The sequence below is a fragment of the Tachysurus fulvidraco genome, chromosome 25 (assembly GCF_022655615.1).
Source record: "Tachysurus fulvidraco isolate hzauxx_2018 chromosome 25, HZAU_PFXX_2.0, whole genome shotgun sequence".
Classification (NCBI taxonomy): domain Eukaryota; kingdom Metazoa; phylum Chordata; class Actinopteri; order Siluriformes; family Bagridae; genus Tachysurus; species Tachysurus fulvidraco.
Window position 1 is genome coordinate 6,817,960 of NC_062542.1, and position 11,892 is coordinate 6,829,851.

At 45.2% G+C, this 11,892-nt stretch overlaps 1 protein-coding gene across 3 annotated transcripts in view; it reads right to left on the bottom strand.

The window, feature by feature from the left end:
• Positions 1–5: 5 nt before the first annotated feature.
• invs (inversin) overlaps positions 6–11,892 on the bottom strand; it is a 40,259-nt gene continuing 28,372 nt past the window's right edge. For 2 of the 3 annotated variants that reach the window (XM_047808701.1, XM_047808700.1), the window contains exons 14-19: positions 11,341–11,582; positions 10,952–11,188; positions 10,040–10,403; positions 4,668–4,873; positions 3,640–3,741; positions 2,687–2,923 (exon numbers count right to left, since the gene is read on the bottom strand). In XM_047808701.1, the coding sequence (XP_047664657.1) occupies positions 2,814–2,923; positions 3,640–3,741; positions 4,668–4,873; positions 10,040–10,403; positions 10,952–11,188; positions 11,341–11,582 (1,261 nt within the window). In that variant the 3' untranslated portion in view covers positions 2,687–2,813. Of the gene's footprint in view, positions 166–2,686; positions 2,924–3,639; positions 3,742–4,667; positions 4,874–10,039; positions 10,404–10,951; positions 11,189–11,340; positions 11,583–11,892 lie in introns of those variants that run through there. The other variant, XM_047808702.1, reaches the window with a different exon arrangement.

Below are 11,892 nucleotides of genomic sequence, written 5' to 3' on the forward strand. Positions count from 1 at the left end.
TGTTCTTGATTTCGTTCTGTTTATTAGCACAACAATAAAGTCATGTTTACACAGAATGGATACAATAGAGATACACAAGGAAAGTGCTAATGATGCCTGCTTAGCAACCACTCGACAACCGACGTACCAGGAGTTCTTCATTAATGATGATCAGAAGTCTTCAAACTGCAGTGATTTGGTAAAAAAAAAAAAAAATTCAGTAATTGCTACAAGAAAGACTACTGAATTTTGTTTACGACCAAATGGAAACATCAAAACTATTTGGAAATTGATAACTCAGAGAATCGGGCACATCTGTTAGTGAGGAATTCAGCCTGTGGCTGCAGTCTGACATTGCAGGCCTTTCATTTACTCCTGTAATTAAGGCATTTCTCAGCTTAACCCTAAAGCCCCGGAGGTCTTTGTGGTGGAAGCCTAAAGTTAAAACACTGGCAGCTGCTGTGCAGCACGACTTACAAAAACGTGCATGGTGAGACATCTTTCAGCATTCTGACAACAGTGAAATGTCAACAGTATAAAAAGATTTTACAAAGCTGTATGTATCACACCAGAGCTGTAGAATAAATAACGGCAGTTGATACAAACGTGAATGCATAGCTGGAGTGATATCTTTTCTATCTACAGTTTATAGAATTATTTATAATATATAATACATGCATACAAATGGGGGACAAATTAAAGCCAAAAAAGTTAGAATTGGTGTCAAAATATTGGTGATAATGCTGATGCCCTTAACATTTATCTCATTTATCTCAATTGATCTAGTCCAGCACCTTAAAGGGCAGTGACAGCTCGGTGGTTAAGCTGTGAATGCTCGGTTACTATGAGTGTGGATTTTGCACTTTAGGGGTTTGACAGAGCACTGTGTTAAACATAGCTCCAAAATGTCCCATAAGTGTTTAGTTATGTGGAGATCGTCCATCAAGTGGCTGAAGATCGTCCATCAATTTTCTGTACAGTGTTGTGGGGAGCCTGGAGTAGAGGGCTGCATTGGGATTGGGCTCCCGCGGGAGCGGGCGGTTTCACCTTTGCCCTGGGCGGGAATGGGTGGTCAGAAAATTTAGCGGGAGATCCACGGGACCCGGTGGGATTTGGCGTGTAGCCTAATAATAAGAATGACGTTGAGAAGAAGATTAGTATTAGCATTAGTATTAATTTATCTTATTTAAATGCAATCATGTTTAATTCTGGACATTAGCCTGAACTAATAATGTGTCTGATCATTTGTATACAATCAAAATTTTCACAAGCTCTCAAGAAAAAATCCGCGGGAGTGGACACAAACATTGCGGGTATGGGCAGGAGTGGAACACACAGCTTGCAGGCGGTCCTGGGCAGAAATTCAGCGGGAGCGGGTGGGTGCGCAGTCACGGGTAAAAACAGTCACGCGCAGGGCTCTAGCCTGGAGTCTATTCCAGTGGACCCCCTGGACATGGTGCCTACCATTCATCGATGAGCACAATCACACACATACACAATAGTTTACACACTACAGACAATTTAGAAATGTCAATCAGCCTACAACGCATGTCTTTGGAGAAGGGGATGTGACCGGAGTACCTGGAGGAAACCCCGGAGGCACAGGGAGACCATGCAAACTCCACACTCAGAATTTAGCCAGAATACAACTGAGCAGTTCTCGACTAAGGGTCTTGTTATAGGACCCAACAGGGGCAGCCTGGTAAATTTCCGTTCCTCATCAAGCCAGATCACACACCCTGTGGATGGGGCGGAGTCACCCTGGATGAGACCACGCCCACCAGGCTAATCGTGTGTATTTATGTAAAGCTGAGCACACGCATCACATAGAGAAAAGGAAGAGTTTTTACAGGCTGTACACTGCTTTTGCCTTTAATTTGTCACCCTTCTGTATATAGAAGTATCAGTCACATGACACATTTTACAAGATCCTAAAGCTACGTTCACACAACAACGATTTCTGGTTGCCATAGTAATAACGATATAAAAATGGAAATGTCAGTAGGTGGTGCTACTTGCATTCCACATTACAACAAATCAGTTTTCTTGCTGCTATAATGAAACATTCTGGAGGGAGTTTTAGTGTTTATGTCTGTATAAAGTTCAGCAGTGTGTATCTGCATCATATCGTATAAGAGGAAGGAGAAGCATTGTGTGTTCTTCAGTCTCACCGCTAGTCGCCGAAAGAAGCCGATCCATATTTGCATAAACTTTGCATAACCACCGGGCACGCCCACACCTAGTCGCCAACGGTTACTGCTGCTCTTATCTTAAATGAACAATCTCTGGTCGGTTTATCATTGTGAGTCTCACGCTGTATGTGTGAGCACAGCATTACAGGTTGAACACAGAAACAATAATGACAAATTAAAGCATCTTGTAGGACAAAGAAACCGACACAACCGAAAATCTTACACTTGTATCTAGATTGCATCATATTAGCACTCCAGTGCAGTTGGCCTTGTTATGTCAGGTGTATGCCACCCATATGACAGGTGCATAAGCAGTTGATGACAGGATAAAAGGTCATCTCATGCATATGTAGCGTTTGTGGGTTTAAACTTTGACCTGGATGGCATGATATCCTTCAGGACCTCACCGGTGTCTTAAGTTCCTGAACCCTGTCAGTTTCCAGGCAGAACATATACAAGTAAGCAAACGACTGTGTGTGTGTGTGTGTGTGTGTGTGTGTGTGTGTGTGTGTGTGTGTGTGTGTGTGTGTGTGTGTGTGTGTGAGAGAGAGTGTTTTCTGTCTGTTGGTTTGAATCAATGAAGCTGTTTATTGTCTATGGTCCAGTCATCGGTTATGAACTAGAGCGTACGCGGAGATTGTGTCAGTTCTTGGTTCTACTCTGGCTGCTGGCACTCTGAGGACGCAGGTGATAAGAGTACTGCTTTGCTTGATTCAGAGAGTCCAGTAAGTGCACACACTCCACACCACTCACTGAGGAAACACACACATGCAACACAAGTTAACACAAAACACGGCCATTTTAACGCAAACGTTCTTCAGATCCTGTTACAGATAAAGTCTCCTGCACTCACAAATAAAGTGACCAATCTTTTCCTTGTCGCTTGGCCTGTACCACCAAGTACCATATATCGTTAATATTCAGAACCTTTCTCCTAGAAACATAAATATAGTATATTTGAAGATAGTCTGAGGTACATCGTTGGCCCATAAGGAACTATGCTGTATGCATTTAAGTAAATTATATCACATCATATTCACCTTCCCAGGGGTTCATCAATTAATCCCTGGTGGTACAGATGGGTACCTTTTGTTTCTGCGAGTGTGTATATAGTTCGCAGATCAGCCAAGACTGTGATCCAGTCTAAAGTGATAAACTTAGAATATATTGTATTTGGCTTTTAAAGAAAATATTTAAAAAAAAAAAAATTATCACTGTCTTCTTAACTGAAGCTGTCAATAAAAGAAAAGATGATAACTATAAAACTATCACATACTCTGTGTGTGTGTGTGTGTGTGTGTGTGTGTGTGTGTGTGTGTGTGTGTGTGTGTGTGTGTGTGAGAGAAAAAAAAACAAGAGGCTGATTTTTATCTGTGGAAATTTTACTGCACTGCTGGATGAATTTGCCTTTTGTAATGTGCACTTGTAGAATTTTATACACTTTGTTCTGTGTTTATTGTGCACTTACATTGTTTGTTGGGCTTAAGGGACAAGTCGTGCAGTAGTTGACTGTGTGTGTTGAGGGCAGACACAGCTCTCACAGAGCGCCCCCTTTTGGCTTGGGCTCCTCCTATACAGAAAGTATAGATTTCTGATTACTTTTTTTAACTATCACAAACGCACTTACACAATGACACGTGATGCTGAACAGCGATGAACGGACAAGCTTCAGATTTAGGCTGCAGGAGTGTGTGTGTCCAATGTGACTGCGAGGCAGAGTTGCAGAATGCGGGGTGTGTGTGTGTGTGTGTGTGTGTGTGTGTGTACAAGGAGACAGCTCGACATTCCACCTGACAGCGCTGAACTTTTCAAAGCAGCACAACTGTCAGGGAGGTGTGCGCGAGTGTGTGAGTGTGTAAGTGTGTGTATGTGTGTCTTTCTCTCTACCTTGCTCAGCCATCATCACCTGTTCATGTCTTTGAAGGTCGGTTGTGTTACACCGGGTCGAAACTGCAGCTTATCTCATGATATGAAAGCATGTGTGAGATTATGAAATGGAGGAATGTCACCTAAAATGATGACACCTGGGCTGCTATTTATGGTACGTCTGTAAAGGAATTAAACTGAGCCTAAGATGTCCATATTGATATTGAAAGTACATGAAGCGAGAGATGTTATTCATTAAAACGTTGAAGTGTAGCATTGTGTCTTATGAACAATAAAGCAGGGCTCAAATGTCAGTTTCAGAAAAAAAAATTGATTTATGTCACCACAATTTACACAGCGATTAAAGGGAAAAAAAACAAAACAAACAGAAAACTAATTTATTTCGTTAACAGATTTAGAAGTGTGAAAGCTTTTGTGGATGATGCACAACTCGTGTCACAAACGTCCTTCCACAACTAAAATTGTAATAGCATTGTTTTACCACAGAGGCTGAAATTACGGACTCTTTACGTCCATCTGGTCGTTAGCCAAACCATCCATGCTACCATTCATAGAATAACAGAATTCAATTAATGTTTTATAGACTTTTCTTTTTATTCTTCCACTCACCATAAATACTTTGTAGCACTGAGCTTTTCTTTGCTGCTGCTTTAGCGGGAGGTGACTGTGCTTTAGAAAGGACTTTCTTACGACTGTTATCCATGTGGACTGGTCGCTCCCATAAAAACTGAATCAGAAGAGCGGTGACTTCAGCAGGCTCAGGCCTTTTAATTCTACCACACAGCAGTTCTTTTAGGCGTCTCCGAATGCAGAATCTAGACAACAGCGTTTGGGGGAATAAATATACATCGTGTTAAAACTCATCCTAGGCACATTCTGAAGGAGGGAATATACAAACAACACCAAAATGTATGTGTTGTAATGTTCTCAGTCAGTCAGGAAAGGAAGGAAGGAAGGAAGAGAGGAAGGAAGGAAGAGAGGAAGGGAGGGAGGGAGGAAGGGAGGGAGGAAGGGAGGGAGGAAGGGAGGGAGGAAGAGAGGAAGGAAGGAAGAGAGGAAGGGAGGGAGGGAGGAAGGGAGGGAGGAAGGGAGGGAGGGAGGGAGGGAGGGAGGGAGGGAGGAAGGAAGGGAGGGAGGGAGGGAGGAAGGAAGGGAGGGAGGGATGAAGGGAGGGAGAGAGGGAGGAAGGAAGGGAGGGAGGGAGGAAGGGAGTGAAGGATGAAGGAAGGGAGGGAGGGAGGAAGGGAGGGAGGGAAGGAGAGGGAGGGAGGGAGGGAGGGAAGTAGGGAGGGAGGAAGTAGGGGAGGGAGGGAGGGAGGAAGTAGGGGAGGGAGGGAGGGAGGAAGTAGGGGGGGAGGGAGGGAGGGAGGGAGGAAGTAGGGGAGGGAGGGAGGGAGGGAGGGAGGAAGGAGGAAGGAGGGAGGGAGGGAGGGAGGGGAGGGAGGAAGTAGGGGAGGGAGGGAGGGAGGGAGGGAGGGGGAAGTAGGGGAGGGAGGGAGGGAGGGAGGGAGGGAGGAAGTAGGGGAGGGAGGGAGGGAGGAAGTAGGGGAGGGAGAGGGAGGGAGGGAGGGAGGGAGGAGGAGGGAGGGGAGGGAGGGAGGGAGGGAGGGAGGGAGGGAGGGAGGGAGGGAGGGAGGAAGTAGGGGAGGGAGGGAGGGAGGAAGGAAGTAGGGGAGGGAGGGAGAGAGGAAGGGAGAGAGGAAGTAGGGGAGGGAGGAGGAGAGGAGGAGGGAGAGAGGAAGTAGGGGAGGGAGGGAGGGAGGAAGGGAGAGAGGGAGGGAGGGAGGAAGGGAGAGAGGGAGGGAGGGAGGAAGGGAGAGAGGGAGGTAGGGAAGGGAGGGAAGGGAGGAGAGGAGGAGGGAGGGAGAAGGGATGAGAGGAGGGAGGGAAGGAAGGGAGAGAGGGAGGGAGGGAGGAAGGGAGAGAGGGAGGGAGGGAGGGAGGAAGGAAGGGAGAGAGGGAGGGAGGAAGGAGGGAGAGAGGGAGGGGAGAGAGGAAGGGAGGAGGAAGGAAGGGAGAGAGGGAGGAGGGAGAGAGGGAGGGAGGTAGGGAGAGAGGGAGGAAGGAAGGGAGAGAGGGAGGGAGGGAGGGAGAGAGGGAGGGCGGGAGGGGAGGGAGGAGGAGAGAGATGGAGGGAGGGAGAGAGGGAGAGAGGGAGGGAGAGAGGGAGGGAGAGAGAGAAAGGGAGAGAGGGAGGGAGGGAGAGAAAGGGAGAGAGAGGGGGGAGAGAGAGGGAGGGAGGAGAGGGAGGGGGGAGAGAGGGAGAGGGAGGGAGAGAGAGAAAGGGAGAGAGGGAGGGAGGGAGAGAAAGGGAGAGAGAGGGGGGGGAGAGAGGGAGGGAGGAGAGGGAGGGGGGAGAGAGGGAAAGGGAGAGAGGGAGGGAGGGAGGGAGGAAGGGAGGAGAGTGGGAGGGAAAGGGAGAGAGGGAGGGAGGGAGGAGGGAGAGAGGGAGGGAGGGAGGGAGAGAGAGTGAGGAGGGAGAGAGGGAGGGAGAGAGGGAGAGGGAGGGAGAGAGGGAGGGAGGGAGGGAGGGAGGGAGAGAGGGAGGGAGAGAGGGAGGGAGGGAGGGAGGGAGAGTGAGTGAGAGAGGGAGGGAGGGAGAAAGAGGGAGGGAGGAGGGAGGGAGAGTAGGGAGGGAGGGAGGGAGAGAGGGAAGTAGAGGGAGGGAGGGAGGGAGAGAGGAGGTAGGGGAGGGGAGGAGGGGAGGGAGGGAGGGAGGGAGGAAGTAGGGGAGGGAGGGAGGAAGGGAGAGAGAGGGAGGGAGGGAGGAAGGGAGAGAGGGAGGGAGGAAGGGAGAGAGGGAGGAAGGAAGGGAGAGAGGGAGGAAGGAAGGGAGAGAGGAAGGGAGAGAGGGAGGGAGGGAGGGAGGGAGGGAGGAAGTTAATTTTCAGTAAGGATACAGCTGGATAGAGCTTCGGATGTTGCCATGCCAACACAAAGACAGACAGACAGACAGACGGCACACAGTAAGCGTAGCAACAGTTTCAATGAAACAGACTAATTCTAATATTTTAATTAGCAAACACAAACACACACACACACACACACACACACACACACACACACACACACACACACACACACACACACACACACACGGCATGATACAAACCGTTAAAATATCCCTGTGCTGTCATACATCGCATCACCGCCACTTATCCATCGAATTAGTGGTCTGGAGCTAATTGTTGTATAATCTGGCACCTACTGAGCCGGCATTCCTGACATTTTCTGGAGTGTAGAGGCGATGTAAGAAAGACACCTTCCACCGGCTGACCTGTGACTGATCCTCGAACTAACAACCAGCCTGCTTCAGATGAGTGAACTACCGAGGATGGACTGGACTGTTTCAGGAGATCAGCAAGATCAAATCAAGCAGTTAAAATGACATGAGCAGGGCTGGATACTTATCGAACATTTTAGAGAACTAAATACTCGATCAAGAATCAAAGCTCAATCAAGTCTCACTTTATGGAATAAAGTTATAACATCCTGAAAGGGTATATAGGGATCTGCTGAGACAAGGAGGAGGTGTAGAAGGAGATCAGGAGGTGCTCCATGGACATGCTTGGCTTTTTGTTTGTCAAGACTTTCGGTTTTAAAACCCTGAGAACTTTGAGATCTTCTTTGGCCGAAGTAGTTCCATGATATATTCAGTCAACTTAATAGTTTCAAACAGTTTACATGACAGACTCGAGTTGGAGAGAGATGGAGAGATTTGAAAGTATGGAGAGATTTGAAAGTAAAGTCCGAAGCAGACAAAAGCAAGAGGACAAAACATCCAAAAGGTCATACATTACACATCATATTTATATTACTCATTTTAGTACATATTTTTTTTTCCTGATAATCAGTTAGCTTCAAAATGTATAACTAGGAATCATATCTTAAATGTGAATCATGATCTCAGAGCAACTCTGAGCAAGGAAAATACAACAATGTTTATTGTAGAGAGGAGGCGGGGCTTAACCCGTTGCTAGCCATGACACGTTCTTTTGAAGACTGTGATTGGTTGTCCCATAATAAAAAGGAGTCTATTAAAATAATAATATGGTCTAATAAAAATATGGTCTATTATAAGCCTTTATTATGTCTCTATGTTCAGATATTTGAGGCTATATCGTGTAGGGATTCCGTTCGTGACCGATCATATTAGAGCTTCATATTACATAAATGTTATAAATGTAATGTGAATGTTATTATCTCCTATACAGTGCAGAAAAATTATATTTAGATTTATTTTATTATTATTTCTGCTTCTATGTCATTTCGACTCTGTTTCTGAGATGTTAGCATATCGCTAGACGCCATATCTGCAGAATATATAGGGGAGAGTGGGGTAAGTTGAGCCAGTTTTTACTTATGTGGATCTCCAGGCAAGGGAAATTTAGACAGAATTACAATGAAGACCTCTACTGTTAATTTGCGATGTTGCCAATCAACTGAAAATATAAGAATGCACCTATGACAAAGAACCTTGAAAATATGACCTCAGAAAAAAGTGTGTTCATGTGACTCAACTTACCCCAGTAAGTTGATCCCAGTCAGTGGGTAAATTGAACCATTTGGGGGTAAATTGACCATCCTATATTTTAAGTTTTAATGCAAGTATAATACAAAAAAACCTTTTAAAAAGTCATTAACCTTACACTCACCTTTCCAAACAATGCTATTTTTAAAGCTACCTCAAACAACACAAAACAAACCAGTTAAAGTTGAATTAGAGTTTAACAAGCAAATTAAAAAGCAAAAAAATGTTTTTGTGGGGAAAAAACCACTTATCTCTTGTCCCATGTGCTTTCTAAACTTCACGACAAATTTGAAATGATGGAGTCCTTCAAAATGTATTGTCACATGACACCAAATTTGCATAGTCTCCTAGAAACAGGGGGTGGGTCAACTTACCCACTGGGTCATCTTACCCCACTCTCCCCTACGTATATATCTGTATTATGGCTGACCCTGTACTCTGACCCTGACCTTCAAAGTTGGGATATGCGAAGAAAAGTACTTCACTGTGTTGTAATGTATATGTGACAAAACTAAATGCTTCTATTCTATTCACACATCACGCATTTTACTTTTACATTCAAGTCTATACCATGTTCAGTCTCATCGTGAGCCTTAACTGGAAACGAGCCTGTTTTTGTGTGTGTTGATTCCCATTCAGTGGCGCAATAGGTCACCCAGACAATGCTACTGTGTGTAAATTAAAGCTAATGTTGATGTGGCAGCTTTTTGTCTGAGCTGTTAAAATCAAAAGCAGCTCTAGTACTCAATTAGGAAACAGTGAGTTTACAGCCTTACAAATTCATACGTTAACAGTTCAAGCATGCATATATACGAGTCCCACATGCATGATGGGTATAAATCGGAAGTCATACGTCCCCCGAGGTTCGACACCTAACCGATAGTGTACGTTATATCGGATGACGAGGTAAGTGACAGACAAGCTGCATTTTTTTTGGCCCACGAACAATGAAAACGTCTGAATGAAAATTTCAGCTGTTTATGGTGCAATAGTCAAAACGACTTAATAGCATGGTACACAGTTTACCGCAACATCCCTAGTGTTCATCAAAGAAACCCAGCTTTTTTTAAGAGTCCATGTGTGTTTTTGTGTTATTAAGGGAGTCTCTGTAACCCATTATTTTGATAAAGCCATTAGCAAAGTACAGCTTAGCTCAGCAGCATGAACTTTTAGCCGCTCTTAACCAAACTATTCTCCACATACACACTCACACACACGCCATACCAAGCCAAAAACTCCCCCAGTGAAGTGTTAGTGTGCAGGTGGGCAGAGCGCCAGACCGCAGTCAGAGCGGCCACATGTGGGCGACATATGGGCACTACCATTATACCCACCGTCTCCATGCAGCGTTATTTTTCTGTGTTAGATCTTTCAACTGTCGCTGTTTAACTTTCATTAAAGTTTATAGACAGATTGTGTATAAACAAATATGGAAATAAAATGTTAGTACCTCCTCCACGCTGTCTGTATTACTCTCGCTGCTTGATTCCTTCTTCGCAGACTCTTTCTTCTGTGCTCCTTTTCTTTTTCCGTTCGTTTTTCCTTTTCGACCTCTTTGCACCAACCTCTCTCTCTTTCTCTTTCTGAAAAGGGTTCTGCCTCTCTTTCAGTCCTCGAGCTCTTCTCCTCCTCTCTCTCGGTCCTTCGCTCCTTCCCGGTCCTGGACCTGGCCTGCTTCTCCATTTCTCTCTCGGCCCTGGAGTCTCTCGTTCTGCTCTTCTCCCGTCCTGCTTGCATAGGAACCGAGATGAAGGTGTTGGATTTATCGACAGCTACGGGAAGGGACGCCACAGCTGGATGGCTTGTCTTGGACTCTGTGTTGAATTAGGACCAAAACATTTTGTGGTTGAAGATAACACCTCAGAGAGCAAACATGATATCACCAATTACTTTGTAGAGAGAAAGTTAGATCGATATATTCTCATCTATGAATATATTGCCCATACTAGGCAAGGTAAAAACTAGAAAATTCTTAAAGCGCTGAGTGTCTGCTTTCCTCTGAGCCATTAATGTCCCACACTCTCTGGGGTCCCACCACTGTGGAGTTTGACATTCATTCATTCATTCATTTTCTACCGCTTATCCGAACTACTCAGGTCACGGGGAGCCTGTGCCTATCTCAGGCGTCATTGGGCATCGAGGCAGGATACACCCCGGATGGAGTGCCAACCCATCGCAGGGCACACACACTCTTATTCACTCACACACTACGGACAATTTTCCAGAGATTATTTTGCCAACCCTGGAGGTGTGAGGCAAACGAGCTAACCACTAAGCCACCGTGCCCCCGGTGTTTGACATGATAAAGAAATTCAATACTGAACACATCCCCAAAACATGTAGAAATTCCATGAAGCCCAACCTGGAGTGCGACCTGAAGTCCTGGGTCTTGAATGAGCAGTGTGTGTGTGTCTGGCACTGCCCGGTCTGCTGGACCCTGCTGGAGAATGACGCTCTGGCCTTGCTACACACTCCTCAGACGTATACACACCGCTCACACACACATCTGTTCTTGTGTCTGATCTGTTGGTGCTCTGAGAGGTGATGGGCAGATTTAAAGCAGACAGCTGTGAGGTGTCTGGACTTTCAGCCCTGTGCTCTGAAAGCAAGTAGGTTATAAATGTTAAGTTGGTTAAATACACAGAAACAAAGTTGGATATATTGTGAGTGTAATGTATCCCATCAGAGAGTAATGTATCCCATCAGAGAGTAATGTATCCCATCAGAGAGTAATGTATCCCATCAGCTCACCTGGCTCTTTTGGCTTTTTGGGCTTTTTCTCGGTCCTGTCATGTGACTGGCTTCGAAGCGCCTTTGATGATTTTCGATGTTTGTAACCTTTAGGCTTCATGTCTTTCATCTCGCCGCTGAGTTCGGTAGAAGCCAACGGTGGCCTCTCACTTCCAACCTCGACCAATGAGATCTTGGGATGCTGTTCTCCGGCCAATGAGAGCTGCTGTTCGGCTTCACGCCTGCGCTCCTCTTCCCTCTTCCTACAAATACACAGGGACATCAGATCAATGTATATGAATATATCCATATAAATAGAGCTGTTTAAATAAAAAAAAATCTTAATAATAATAATAATAATAATAATAATAATAATAATAATAATAATAATAATAATTAAAAAAATCATATTTTGATGCTTCAGTATCTAAAAAATAATAAGACAAGGGTTTCTTAAATTATGGCTTACTCTACACACAGCGTTGTTAAATTCTCAAATCTCGATAAGCTTTCTAGTTAAAATCAAGTGGGTTTTTTTTTAAAGAGGAAAAAAGAAAGAGAGACTGATAAGGG